Source organism: Neomonachus schauinslandi, chromosome 4 (genome assembly GCF_002201575.2).
Source record: "Neomonachus schauinslandi chromosome 4, ASM220157v2, whole genome shotgun sequence".
Taxonomy (NCBI): domain Eukaryota; kingdom Metazoa; phylum Chordata; class Mammalia; order Carnivora; family Phocidae; genus Neomonachus; species Neomonachus schauinslandi.
This window is the reverse complement of record NC_058406.1, coordinates 147,078,410-147,093,613: the sequence shown is the minus strand read 5'-3', so window position 1 is coordinate 147,093,613 and position 15,204 is coordinate 147,078,410. Positions and strand designations below refer to the sequence as shown.

At 37.0% G+C, this 15,204-nt stretch overlaps 2 protein-coding genes across 3 annotated transcripts in view; one reads left to right on the top strand and one right to left on the bottom strand.

Moving 5' to 3' along the window:
• The first annotated feature begins 220 nt into the window (after positions 1-220).
• On the top strand, positions 221-11,798 carry CCNE2 (cyclin E2). Its single transcript, XM_021688677.2, is given in 12 exon segments — positions 221-241; positions 336-432; positions 514-567; positions 1,484-1,635; positions 2,509-2,545; positions 2,547-2,645; positions 4,810-4,956; positions 6,540-6,635; positions 8,261-8,395; positions 10,195-10,306; positions 11,141-11,298; positions 11,665-11,798. Coding segments are annotated over 12 exon segments (1,215 nt in total). The 5' UTR covers positions 221-227; the 3' UTR covers positions 11,779-11,798.
• Positions 11,630-15,204, bottom strand: part of INTS8 (integrator complex subunit 8) — a 57,127-nt gene continuing 53,552 nt past the window's right edge. The window contains exons 27-28 of one of the 2 annotated variants that reach the window (XM_021688676.1): positions 13,149-13,268; positions 11,630-11,658 (exon numbers count right to left, since the gene is read on the bottom strand). In XM_021688676.1, the coding sequence (XP_021544351.1) occupies positions 13,152-13,268 (117 nt within the window). In that variant the 3' untranslated portion in view covers positions 11,630-11,658; positions 13,149-13,151. Of the gene's footprint in view, positions 11,659-11,696; positions 13,269-15,204 lie in introns of those variants that run through there. The other variant, XM_021688675.2, reaches the window with a different exon arrangement.

The following is a 15,204-nucleotide window of genomic DNA, read 5'->3' as shown; positions in this document are numbered from 1 at the left end:
TGTACATTCAGTTGAGGAGACGCAGGCATGGGTCCAAAATTAATACCGTGAGACAACCATTGTGCATAAGACAGCATGGTAAATGGCCCAGGCTATCTCCTGAGGGACTGAGCCGTAACCCCTGCAAGAGCGTCTGATTAGCACTTGGGAGAATTGGGGTGACAATATATTTGACTCTCGGTTTTCCTCTCTCCCCTCCAGAGATTTCACACACCTGGAAGAAAAGAATGTCAAGACGCAGGTAACATTATTTGTCTTGTAGATATGTTTAAAAGTTAGCTACTGTGCTTGAAACTCATGACTTACTAAACTTTCTTTAAAAAATTTCACCATAGTAGCCGTTTACAAGCTAAGCAACAGCCCCAGCCCAGCCAGACGGATTCCCCCCAAGAAACCCAGATAATTCAGGCCAAGAAGAGAAAAACAGCTCAGGTGAGTTAAGGGAAGAGAGAGGAGACAGAAGAAATTCTTTGTTGGGACTTCAGTTTAACAATGGTCTTTTTTATTTTCCAGGATGTCAAAAAAAGGAAAGAGGAGGTCACCAAGAAACATCAGTATGAGATTAGGGTAATGCAGAACTGGGCTGGGTGGGCTTTGGGGAAACGAATGCAGGACAAATAATAGAATTGTGTTATTACTATGCAATAGAAAGATACCTCTGACACTTTTACTTTGAATGCCCCTAGAGGTCAGCAGGAAGGTGCATATCTTTGGGTGGTTTTTATGTGCCCGAATCCTACTACAGCTGCAGAATTTGAAGCAGCTGGTTCCTCTTTGTAAATCCCTCCCTCTTGGAGTCGCCTGGTGCACCAGGGCCCGCCTAATCGTCCGATGTACTGCTCTTTGTTCCCTCTCTGACTATAGTGGAGGGTCCTAATAGCTGTTCCTTGGGGCATAAATAGGATGTGAAGTCACTGACAGACTGGCACCCAGCCCTTTGCTACCTATTCTCCCTATGTGTGGTACAGAGAATACTAGAGACAATGGTTCTCTTTGAAACATTGGTTGGGGAAAGGGTCCTTTAAAAAATATTTAAGTAATTGACTTAAGTTGATTCCATTTTTAAGGTTTTGCCTTATAGTATTCTGAAGTATGGAAGCAGGCTTCACTGGGGTGGGGGGGAGCTTTTTATAAAACAAGGTGCCCTTGACACTATTGTAAACAGGGAGAATTTCAGTTTTATAATCTTGAAAGTGATTAGTGTTTGACTACAGATGCATTTTGTTATTACTCCCTTCCTCCAATACCTAATGTATTTCCAGAATTGTATTTTGTTCTCTAAAACATCCCACCTGTTATATTTAAAGATCGCTATGAACTATATGTCTTATTTCTAAAATATGAATGTCAACTAGATTGTCGGCAGTGGTTAACGATGGTGTTTGGGGAAATATAGACTGTTTAAAGATACTAGCTTCCATTTATGAAAGATCCAAGACAAAAGCTGATTTTCTTTTGCACAAATTTTTGTTTTAAATAACAGAATTGTTGGCCACCTGTATTATCTGGGGGGATCAGTCCTTGTATTATCATTGAAACACCCCACAAAGAAATAGGAACAAGTGACTTCTCCAGATTTACAAATTACAGATTTAAAAATCTTTTTATTAATCCTTCACCTTTGCCTGATTTAAGGTAAGAAAATTTTTTGTAATTTGGTATCAAAGATTAAAATTGTACTAACTTATTACACTATTTTGAGCCCTATTTTACCTTCATTATAATGTAGAAAAACATCCATAAATTGCTTTCTTTACTAATATTTATGCATGTATTGAGAATGGTGATGTTTGCAAAGGATATATGGGTATTTAAAATAGATTTTTTATGAAGTAATTTTCATTTACTTGCTGAATACTGTAAGCCTCATTAGAGACTTTTTAAATGAGGTTTAAATAATTTTTCTAAATTGTTAAGACGGAAGCACTGTAACATGTACATTTTCATTTGATAGATCAACCCTATTTCTTACAAGCTTAGGAAGATCTATACTCAATTCTTTTTTCTAGTTAATATGACTAAGAGGTACAGCTTATACAAAACATGTAGTGTAGTATATTTGGCTCTAATACACACATTAATGGGCAGACACTTAAACTCACCATCCCTCCCCTTCACTATACTCTGTCCCAGCTACCACCACTTTAGGTGAGTCTGTTATTGATCTATCTGGAGATGACTGGAACTTGTCTGTACTGGGATTATATCCTTAAATATTTAAATTCTCAGTGTTGCTCCTGAGAAAATATTGTTCTCTTAAAAGGGAGGCTTTTATAAATGGGGAAAGCACTCCTGAAAGCCATAATCTAAGTTCTTGCTGTACAATTTCAGGCTTCTGCTTTTTTATGCTAAAGTAATGGTTTCTAAAAGTTAAAGTAGCAATTTTTTCCTAACTTAAAGAGCTTCTCCTTCCAAGTTCTAATTGTATTTCAATGCCTGAAGTTTATTCTTTGTAAAACAGCTTGAATATTATGTAGGTCACATATTCTTTTCTCCTCCTTTCTATAGTTGGGGATGTTCAAAGGATGTTTGGCTAAACATGCTAAAAAAAAGAGACCAGATATGTTCATGACAAACATTTTGAAGTTCTGCATTCTGACTTGGAACCACAGATGAGGTCAATACTTTTAGACTGGCTTTTAGAGGTATGTTTCATCAATACAAATTTCCTTTGTCCCTGTATAATGGAAGAGTATTTAGATGTACATGTGCTTTCCATGTGCCCTTGGTATATTATTCATTTCCAGCAGCCATCTTTTTGGGGGTACATACTGCAGTTAATGGTACCAAAATGGAAAATGTCTGCTTTGTGAGAATAAAATAACACAGCCACTGCATCCCATACAATCCAAACCTAATTCAGAATTCCGGTATCTGTGGGTATTGCTGTGTACCAGGCACTGGGTACTAAGGATGATCAAGATGAACAGTATATATAATTGACAAGGTTTTGAATTCTGCTATGCCAGGTGAAGAACCAGGACTAGGCTTCAGGGCCCTCAGAAGTCCTTTTCTGCATCATCAAAATCAAATTATGATTTAGAATCCTGAGAAAAAAATTCTAGGTCCTAAATGATAAGGAGGCTTTGAATATCCAGAGGTGCTAAGCCCCCTAGGCTTCATGTAGTTTCCCTTTATTACATACCTTTATTCCTTTTCGAAATACACTGTACCGTTAATCTAAGGGAGTAACCGTGATCTCCAAGTCTCTAAAGATCTATGCCAGAATGTTCTCTTGTTTAGGCCCATTCCTTTTTTCCGGATAATAATTCCAAGAGTCTCTAAAATTATTGGGATAATGATTACTTGTGTAAATGAGACTGATTTTCCTCCAGCCCTTGGATATTTGCTCTGTAGTTTCCCTGTGTTTGATAGGGATGATGTTCTCTAAGGGAGAAACACTATAGGCTTTTTGGTGGAATAATACATGGCAGAGTAGATCTCAGAAGCTATCAGAAAAGTTTTTAAGACTATAAAACACTGTCCTTTTGAGTAAGGTTATCATTTCTTATTCTGACTAGAAGGGAAGATATTTCAATCATGTGGGTACAAGAAGGTAACTTCTGGAGTGCCTAGTGATCATGGAAGCAACCTAATAAACACAATTATGTAGAATTTTTTTCCTTTTTATGTTACACTGACTTTTTCTCCAGTAGTTGTCCATCAAATTTATTGCTATTTTCCCTTAAATACGATTATATGCAAAACTGTATAGAATATAATAAATCCAGCAGTGTTAAACTCTAGTTTTTCTTAGTATATTCTTTTAGTCTAGGAATGCAAAGATGGTTCAACATTACCTTAACAGTTTAAAGGAGAAATATCATAAAGTCTCAATAGATGTGAAAGACATTTTTTGAAATTCAATTTCCATTCATTTCAAAATATGTAGGAAACTAAGATTTCTTTAACACATTGTTTATTAGAAACTCATGTATTTCCATCTCTGTTTTCCTCATCCTCAAAGTGGGGATTAAGTTGCTACCTCCTAGAGTTCAGAATTTAAAGCTTTCCCTGTAATAAGTATGGAATGACAGATACTGTTTATTATTAATAGTAAAACTTAAGGCCATTCCCATTACAGTCAGAAACAAGGGATGAGATCAAGACTATCTTATCACCAATGTTGTTCATTCAGTTTTCTTCTATAAAAATTCTCAGCCAATGCAGTAAAACATGAAAAAAAAAAAATGAAGTTAAACATTGAAAGGAACATTACCATTTTGTAGTTAAATGTCCACCTAGAACAGTGAAGAGAATCATTTGGAGCTATGAGAATTAAAAATATAAACTAAGCATGAAAACTTAACCATTTACCAGCAATAAACAATTAGGAAATTAATGGAAAAAAGTTCTCACTCGTAGTATAAATGTATCTGGGAATAAATTAAGTCCATGTGAAAAAAAAGAGTAGGGACGACTGGGTGGCTCAGTCGGTTAAGCATCTGCCTTCAGCTCAGGTCATGATCCCAGGGTCCTGGGATGAGTCCCACGTCGGGCTCTCTGCTCAGCAGGGAGCTTGCTGCTCCCTCTGCCTGTGCGTGCTCTCTGACATATAAATAAATAAAAGCTTTAAAAATAAATAAAAACTAGAAAGCATAAATGAGGATGGTAATAGACTCTTCTATCCTATATCCTAGGACATGTTAATATCTGCCCCCCCCCCTCCCCACCACCACCCAATCTTAGCTTTGGTATCCTAAAAAGCAAAGTTGGTCTTAAAAGTATTCTAAAGACTGGTATTTTAGGAGAGAACTTTCTAATCTGGAGAAATGCATAGAATATTTAAATGTTTGGATTCTTCTCTAGGTATGTGAAGTATACACACTTCACAGAGAAACATTTTACCTTGCGCAAGACTTTTTTGATAGATTTATGTTGACACAAAAGGATATAAATAAAAATATGCTTCAACTCATTGGAATTACCTCATTATTCATCGCTTCCAAACTTGAGGTAAGTTCTCAAGGTTTATCCATAGATCAATTTACTTCACTTTTTTAAATCAACACATTAATAATCCCAGCAAATACAGCTTTTAACATTAACTCTACAGGAAAGATGAGTGGGTGGTTTTTTTTCCCCTGGAACATTTTCTGAATATTGATTTGGATGGATAAATATAGTTCCCTTTGTTAGTATCTGAGCCTATTATAAGGATCTGGTTTAGATTCTGGAAACATCTAGGTGAAATATCATATGGTTCATTCTGCCAGACAAAATATACCAGTGTGGTCCCTATACGTAAGTATGGCACTTGGATTCAACAGAATGGTCTTTGAAAACTAACCAATCAAATGAAATAAATACTATTCCGGGTTAAAATAATGGTCTATATCTATATACTGAATGGTCTATATTCTGTACCTGGGTGGTGGTGCCAGGATAGAAGGCAACTCTTTTCTTGCCTGAGGTTTTCTTTCACACAATTTCAATCTATTTTTCTTAAACAGTGTATTTTGGATATCATACTTTCTTCTGAAATCATTTTGAGGGTAGGAGAGGGACTGTGAATCATGCCTTCATTTAAGTGTATATTTAAATATACATTTTTGAGCATTAAGAGCTATCTCCCAATTCTGCCAAATTTGGTGAATATTAAAAAAAAAATTTTTTTTTTTTATTGTTAGAGAGAGAGTACAAGCAGGGGGAGCAGCAGAGGGAGAAGGAGAAGCAGGCTGCCCGCTGAGCAGGGAGCCCGATGTGGGGTTCGATCCTAGGACCCCAGGATCATGACCTGAGCCGAAGGCAGACGCTTAACCGTCTGAGCCACCCAGGCACCCTGGTGAATACTTTTGTATTCAGTCTATCCTTACCTGGAGTCATACTGTGTGTTTCAGGTATCCTTCTAGACTGAAATCTTGATTTTTAGCCTGTTCTCATCTGTAGCAGGCCTCTCTTATACTCTGATCATTCTGTCTCTTCTCTGGGCTGTTAAGACAGACCTGTCAGCCAAACTGCCGAACGTATTTGATTTACCATACTTTTTATAGTAAAGGAACTGTTTTCAGTAGTTTCTAGACCTTATTTTAAAATAGTGTCTTGTTTTGGTCTGGCCAATATATACTAAGCAATTTTAAAACAAGTTTGGCTTTTTATTTTTTAACAAGTATTTTAAGATATTCTAGTTTATTTTTTTATTACGATTTTATTTATTTATTTGACAGAGAGATAGCACAAATAGGCAGAGGGAGAGAGAGAAGCAGGCTCTCCGCTGAGCAGGGAGTCGGACGTGGGGCTTGATCCCAGGACCCCAGGATCATGACCTGAGCTGAAGGCAGCCGCTTAACCGACTGAGCCACCCAGGCGCCCCATTCCAGTTGTTTACTAACTGGAATTCAAGATCAAGTCTATGAAAATAAGTCTCAGGGCAGTTGGCTAATTTGTGGACTCCTGCATCCTTGAAAAATATCCTGTTACTAAGACACATAATCACTTCATGAAGCTGTCCTTAAAAATGAAGACTGTATGTGGTTTCTGTATAACTTCTTGTTTTAATCTCAACTGTGCTTAATTTTTTTTTTAAATCCATTTTAAAGGAAATATATGCTCCTAAGCTCCAAGAATTTGCTTATGTCACTGATGGTGCCTGCAGTGAAGAGGATATTTTAAGAATGGAACTTATTATATTAAAGGTAATAAATTTATTATGTCTAGTTCCAATTTAGTAACTTAGTGATTACTACTGAATCTGAATGACCACAATGTAAATAGTCAAAACAGGTTTCATTAAGCATTAGGATCCAGTTCAAAGAGATTAATGCATCAAAATACTGCCAATGGTATGGATGGAGGGGAATTTAACCTGCAGACTCTTCTTTTTCTGTCTTTGAAGTTTTCTATATTGAGAATATATTACTTTCTTAATTTTAAAGTGATTAAGGAGGGCGCCTGGGTGGCTCACTCATTAAGTGTCTGCCTTCGGCTCAGGTCGTGATCCCAGGGTCCTGGGATCGAGTCCCACACTGGGTTCCCTGCTTGGCAGGAAGCCTGCTTCTCCCTCCCCCACTCCCCCTGCTTGTGTTCCTGCTCTCACTCTCTCTATCAAATAAATAAATAAAACCTTTAAAAAAAAAAAAAAGTGATTAAGGACGCTTTGAAAAGTATAATTAGCATAGCATGTGTATATATAAATGAATTCCAACAATGACTCTCAAATCTTAGTTCTGATATTCCCCTTCTTCCAACAGATGAGAATTATTTCATTGCCTTTTTTTTCTTTCTATATGCAAAAAAGGCTATTAACAGAAGCATGGATAAGAGAAGCATAAAGGTGTTTAATCAGGCTCTGAATTAGAGTAAAGGCTGAATGTTAGCTACTAGAAAGTATGTTATTTGAACACCATGAGTTTTTATACAGGACACACAAGAAAACAAGGACTTTTTATAGATTTATCTAAACTACATGTATTACAGATTACAATCTATAAACGTTCATATTCATAACTCTGTTAAATATCAAGTGCCCAGAAAGATCTCATTCTAATAATCATTCAAATTCAGGCTTGAAGCACAGCATAAGGGGTATGTAAAGAGGAGATGGAATTTTCTGTAACACTGTTCTCACCTATTTTAGACTGCTTGTAAATGGTAAAGTCCCAGGGCTTCATGGAGGAGAGGGTATCATAAATCAGGATTTGTCTTTTTTGTTCTGAACTTTTAAATTTGATGAGAAGTATAGAATGAGTTCTTGAAAGATCTGAATGGAATTAGCTTTGGTCATTGAATACAATTTTACAAAGGCAGTTTCAGCAAATAGATGTGGAAGACCAGGGGCTGCAAGAAATGAGAAAAGGAATGCATACTAGGCTTAATGAGCTTTCTAAATAAAGACTAGAGAATAATAAAGGGGCCTATATTAATAGACTGTGAAATACAAGCACCTTTACATCGTGAAGTATCTCTAAATATTTTTAATAAACATAAGGGTCAGAATAAAATTCCTAGGAAGAGGAGTGCCTGGGTGGCTCAGTTGTTAAGCGTCTGCCTTCGGCTCAGGTCATGATCCCAGGGTCCTGGGATCGAGCCCCATATGGGGCTCCCTGCTCGGCGGGAAGCCTGCTTCTCCCTCTCCCACTCCCCCTGCTGTGTTCCCTCTCTCGCTGTCTCTGTCAAATAAATAATCTTAAAAAAAAAAAAAATTCCTAGAAGAAATAAACCTAAAGCAGAAAGCTTTTAAATGACTATTTAGTAAAGTAGCTATGTATAACAGTGTATATATATCTACATTTATTAACAGGTATTTTAATTCCATTAACAGGCTTTAAAATGGGAACTCTGTCCTATAACAGTCATCTCCTGGCTAAATCTCTTCCTTCAAGTTGATGCTCTTAAAGATGCTCCTAAAGTTCTTCTACCTCAGTATTCTCAGGAAAAGTTCATTCAAATAGCTCAGGTATTTTCATTGACTATATGCTAATGTTTATTATAGCTGTTTAGTGCATTTATAGTCTTAAGCTATACAACAAAAAGCATAATTAAATTCACTGCTTAGTTGACGAGAAAACTGCTGATGCATAAAATTCTGTTCCCAATATTTATGTTGCTTAATAATTTTAGAAGACTTTAAATTTTGAGTTCAAATGTATCATGAATACTTTTCATTCTCTGAGTCTAAAATAGAGTTAAATACCTTTTTGATATATAAAATGGAAAAAGGTATTTAGCCAGTTGTCTTTAGTACGGTATGAAATTATATGATTATCAGGCGCCTGGGTGGCTCAGTTGGTTAAGCGACTGCCTTCGGCTCAGGTCATGATCCTGGAGTCCCGGGATCGAGTCCCGCATCGGGCTCCCTGCTCAGCAGGGAGTCTGCTTCTCCCTCTGACCCTCCTCCCTCTCATGCTCTCTGTCTCTCATTCTGTCTCTCTCTCAAATAAATAAAATCTTTAAAAAAAAAAAAAATTATGATTATCTTATTCTATTTGAATACACAGGGTACCTATTTTGTACATTAGAATTAAGATTACCTTAGTTATTTTTTAAAAATTAGGTTCAAATTACGCTTTCCTAAGCCAGCGTAACAAATGTTCTTTCCTGCCTGCTTCTCGTAAGTATCTTAAAGACTACTGTAACTGCCATATATAAGTGAGGAAAATCTATGTTCTAATTCTGTGTAGGATATGAAAAGCTTACATATGGAATTGAAGGAACTACGGTATATTGGGATGGGTTTTAAATAACCTAGGTTGAAATTCAGTTGTATTTTAAATCTAGTCAACACATTATGAACACTAAAACTGAATTACCAGTAAAATCTTAGAATTGATGGTTCATTTTATAAAACTTTCTAATGAAGACTTTTTTTTTCTGTCAATTCCCAGCATTCCAAATTATCTTAGGTAGCTATACCCTTTTTGTAGTAGAACAAACATTTGATAAGCTGGTAATTACTATCTACATTGTTTATTTCTAAGTCTTCTCATGTTTCTATCTTCTGGACCAATGTGAGCAAACAATTTTATTTCACTGGACAGGTATCACCTTAGGTCTCTGAAATCTAGCCCTTTTACACCATTCTGCTCTTCGTGCAGCTCTTCATACCTGGATTATAGATCTGCCTTTTAATCTGTTTAGACTACAGTGAAGCAGATACACAGAAGGGAACATGTTTCTAAAGGATCATTCTTAAAATGTATCTTTCCTGATTTAAAATCCTCCAGTAATTTCAGTAATCAGAACTAAAATTCTTAATGACACTTTATGATCTAACCTAGGCTAATCTATGATCTTATCTGTCCCTCTCCAGCTACTGTCCGTCTGTCCGTCCCCCCCCCCATAAATAAGGAATGAAGGAATTCCTTTGTTCTGAACTAGGAGTTCCAAGGGAAAGGAATACCTTCTCATTTATCTTTGCAAATGCTGTTCCCTATACGTAGAATACTCTACACCTCCCTATTTTCCTAGCTACCTTATCTTTTAAGATTTAAGCAGCACAAGTCTTCCCCACTCTGGATGAGGTGCCCTTCCTACTACTATACATCACACCGCGTCCTAACAGTCATTGTCTATTCACTTCCTAACCCAAGCCACCACTCTCAAGGAAATTATCTTTGGATCCCTGTAGTTTTAGCAATTCTTAACATATGGGTCCACATAAGTACTCTAAAATGGTAGCTGACTGATCTTTAGTAGCAACATGTATCACTCATCCTTTCTCTTAAATATGTGTACTTTTGCTTTTTCCTTTGCTAGCTTTTAGATCTGTGTATTCTAGCCATCGATTCATTAGAGTTCCAGTACAGAATATTGGCTGCCGCTGCCTTGTGCCATTTTACCTCTATTGAAGTGGTTAAGAAAGCCTCAGGTAAAGCACTGTATTTTGTTATCTTCTTACATGTTCACTTTTAAAGGTACTTTTATCAACTTTAGCTTCCTATTAAAATGGAAGAAAATTAGTTTAGCCACTACCTTCCCTTTTGGTTAGAAGTATTTTCTAATCTTCAGTATAAACAAATAAATGTCAAATGGAATTTATATCCATTTGAAGTTAGTCAACATGGATATAGCTCTGCTTTAAGAGTTCTTTGGGTTTTGATAATTTGTTTCATATGTAGAAGGTATTGGTTAAGAAGCTCTAAAGTCTTGGGGCACCTGGGTGGCTCAGTTGGTTAAACGTCCGACTCTCGGTTTTGGCTCAGGTAATATCTCACGTCCTTGGGATGAAGTCCTGTTTCCGGCTCTGCACTCAGCAGGGAGTCTGCTCCTCTACCCCTCCCCTTTGCTCATGTGCTCTCTCTCAAATGAATAAATCCTTTAAAAAAAGGCGGGGGGGGCACTCTAATTTTCTCCCTCAAAACGGTCACGTTATTAAAAGGCTAAAATCAGGGCATCTGGGTGGCTCAATCTGTTAAGCGTCTGACTCTTGATTTCAGCTCAGGTCAGGATCTTGGGTGGTGGGGATCAAGCCCCATGTTGGGCTCTGCACTCAGCATGGAGTCTGCTTATTCCTCTCCCTCTGCTCTTCCCCGGGCTATCATGTGCGCTCTAATAAATAAAATAAAATAAAGACCAAAAACAACAACAACAAAAAAGGCCAAAATCAAGTTCCAATAAGTTAAAGCAGATTAGCATTCTCAAACTATGTTGAAAGACAGTTTCTGACAGAACCTTCACATTTTCCTAATTTTCCTCTGTCTAGGTTTGGAATGGGACAACATTTCTGAATGTGTAGACTGGATGGTGCCTTTTGTCAGTGTAGTAAAAAGTACTAGTCCTGTGAAGCTGAAAATTTTTAAGAAGATTTCTATGGAAGATAGACACAATATCCAGACACATACAAATTATCTGGCTATGCTGGTATGTTTATTGTGGGGCTTTTTGGTTTTTTATCTAGTAAGTCACTGAAACTGATAGTAAGGATACTAGAAATACTTCAGGGCAGTGATTTAAGCTACTGGGGGTAGAAAGTTCTAATGGGCACACTAACGTCACAGCAAGATTTGTGGAGTGTCTCAAGATCAATGCCAGTAGTCCAGGTAAGAGTTTTAGGCAGTTCAAACTGCTGAATCTCTAAAATGTGACTAGTCATGCTTGCAAAGACAGAGACCACTACATGAGGCCTAAGTAGTCTCAAATTAATACCCAAAAAATCTGGTTCGACGTTAACTCGGTCAGTGCTTTATCTTACCTGTTAATCTCCGCATGATTTCTTCACACCTATAGGATGAAGTAAATTACGTAAACACCTTCAGAAAGGAGGGACAGCTGTCACCAGTGTGTAGTGGAGGCATTATGACACCACCGAAGAGCACTGAGAAACCACCAGGAAAACACTGAAGAAGTTAACTAAGCAAACAAGCTGGAATTGACTGAGTATTGGGTAGAATTTCATAGAACTGAACTACTAAACTTTTCAGAAAAGTAGTGCTATGATTGTCCTGGCCAATTCAGAAGTTTCACTGCCATTCTTTGAATTTAAAAAAACTACTTAAAATTGGCATTAAGGAAGAAATTCCTAGGTTAGCTGTTTAAACAGCAGGATTGTTTACAAAGATGACTTCATTCCCAACGTGACTGGATAGAAGCCAGCCACAATTTATGCCGTGACAATTTTTTTTGATCCAGTGTTACTATGTTTATCTTGATAAACTAAGAATTTTATCATTGGCGTTTTAGACTAGATTAAGTACTACCTTAAAGGGGACATTGAGTAATACAATACTTTGAATCTAGTTTTTAGATTCTCAAAATTCATATTCTTGACTAGTGCAATTTGGTTTTTGAAAATAAAATTTAAACTTGTTTACAAAATGTTTAGTTTTATAATAAGGTGACTAATTTATCTATAGCTGCTGTAGCAAGCTATTATAAAACTTGAATTTTTACAAATGGTGAACTTTAATCTGTTTTTTAACTGATACATTTGCCTTGCCATGGCATTTTTTAACCAGTAAGGCTTAGATGAACATGGGTGTTTAAACTGTGCTCTAAAAAGGGGGAATACCAAAGAAATTTTAAACAAGATAAATGTTGTAGCTCCTACTTTGGGCTTTGACACAAAGGTTGCTTTATAATAACTTTTCATACATCACAATTTAAGTGAAGAAGTACCCTTTCAACCTATTTATATGAGAAAGTCACTTTATTAACTCCCAAGATATCCCTAAGGACTTTTTCTTAATTTAGTGTGACTAAGACTATTTATGTTCGCAAAACTATTAAGGTCCTTTTTTAATTCCTACATTATGAGTTAAGGACAGTGTCAAAGTGATAAAGCTTAACACTTGACCTAAACTTCTATTTTCATAAGGCAGAAAAGTAGTAAATGTATACTGACTCCTAGATTATTTATTAAAAACAAACAAAAAACCTGACATAAGAACTTGCTGTGTATAGACTAGCTACTTCTACATATTTTTTTTTTAAAAAACGAAATTTTCAGCCTCAAGAGTGAGTCTAATAGAAAATAAATTATACTAAGTTGCTAGTTTATTCTGTTACTGGACATGTGAATCTCTTCCTTTGAAGAAATTATAAATTTAAGCTATGGTTATGGTATGAAGTCTTCTGTATAGTTGTTATTCAACTGTTTCAGTATTGTCTGAAAAGAAAACACCACTTAATGTGTACATATGTATTATATAATCTAATACTGTTTATTTTTAGCCCATTGTTTAAAAAATAAAAGTTAAAAAATTTTAACTAACTGCTTAAAAGTAAAGTTTTGCCATTGCTTGGAGGAACTTTTTTTTCCTTCTCTGCGCTGCCAGCTGTAACACTTCTTCTGGGTTGCTTGCGTTCAATTCTGTCTGGCCGATGGCTTTGATCTTCCAAAACAAGAAAGTGAGGTTATTACAGGTGTGGTCAAAGATAAAGTCTGGCTAGTGTACATAATATAAAACTACCTACATGCTAACAATTTAATGACTAGCTGAACTTCTAATTATAAATGATAAGAGGTATGGAAGAAACTAACAAAGACGGACTAGAGCCACTCTTAAAAAAATTAAATCAGATGCTGAGCCTTGTTTATGGAATTACAGTAGGTCCCCCTTATATGAAAGCAACCATGGTCCAGAAGCTGATGATCCTCCTCCTGACATAACTTAGAAAGTCAACAGTAGAGGGAGGGCCCTGGGTGGCTCAGTCGGTTAGGCATCGGCCTTGGGCTCAGGTCATGATCCCAGGGTCCTAGATCAAGCCCCGCCATCGGGCTCCCTGCTCTGCGGGGAGCCTCCTTCTCCCTCCCCCTGCCCTTGCTCATGCGCGCGCCCTCTCTCTCTCCTCCCTCAAGTAAAATCTTAAAAAAGTCAACAGTAACCTAATGTTATACCACAATGCCTACATCATTCACCTCACAAGAGTGAGTACAATACAGTTAAAATACTTTGAGAGAAAAACTATATTCACAAAACTTATTACAGTGTATTGTTATAATTGCTCTACTATAGGTATGTATATATAGCGTTTAGTACTAGCCATGATTTCAGGCATCCACCAGGGGTCTTGGAACTTACCCCTGTGGAAAAGAGGGGAGACGACTACTCTACCTACAGTAACATTAATTCATATAAGTTTGACTAAAAATACCAGTAAATAAACTCTGCATGTCATTTGACACATTTTTACAGTTAAATTAGGGCTCCAACAAAATAGTCTGAAAAATCAAAATTCGTGTTTCAGGAAAGGCTTCACTTTTTTAAGGTGCAAAAACAGTTGTTCAGCACTATAATAGCATACAGTAATTCATTTCTTTCATGATTAGAAATACCTCAGCCTACTAAAAATCCACAGTACTCTGCCAAGGAGCATTTTGTGAGAACATACTTTACGATCTTCGAATTACCTTTACCTACACCTTTAGATTAAAAAAAGAAACCCAATTAGAACATCTTTTAGGGGCGCATCGGTGGCTCAGTTGTTAAGCGTCTGCCTTCGGCTCAGGTCATGATCCCAGGGTCCTGGGATCGAGCCCCACATCAGGCTCCCTGCTCCTCGGGAAGCCTGCTTGTCCCTCTCCCACCCCCCATGCTTGTGTTCCCTCTCTAGCTATGTCTCTGTCAAATGAATAAAACCTTAAAAAAAAACAAAACTTTAAACAACAAAGACTATTCTAATATGTAGCTTGAAGGGTGATAGTAGACTATTCAGAAATGATCATCAGAGAGTAGGAAGAATTGCTGGAGGATATCCATTTCCATGTGAAGGAATGCATGTGGAAAAACATGGTCTTAGGGTATAACTAGAGATTTCCAACAAACAAAGTATCGCAAAGATGACTGGCTATAAAAGTCCAAAGTAGAAGACAGAAATTGGGATAGACCAGAGATTTGAGAGAAGTAATGTACTCTGTGAGTAGTAGTCAAAACCATAAGTGGGTGAAATTACCTAGGGAGGATGTAGGGCAATCAAAATAATGGAGGGACTAACTTTCTGGGGAAACCAAGGTTAAGGGGTAGACAGAGGGAGATACCCACACAGAAGAAAAGTAACAGTGAAAAGAACTGAGTAAAAATGATGTCAGGAACAACAAAGGAATAAAGATTTTAAGAAATGAGATGTAAACAAAAGGATAAGGACTGAAGAGTATCCACTGGCTTTGACATTTGGTGACCCTTGAGGTAACAGGAGCAGTGATGGCAGAAGTCAAATTACACTGGGTCAAAGAGCTTCAAAAAACTAGGCAGAGAAGGGGAAGAGGGAGGTAGAGGCACAGTCAAGGATGAAACAGTTTATAAGCTCTGGGAGAGGCTGACAATACAG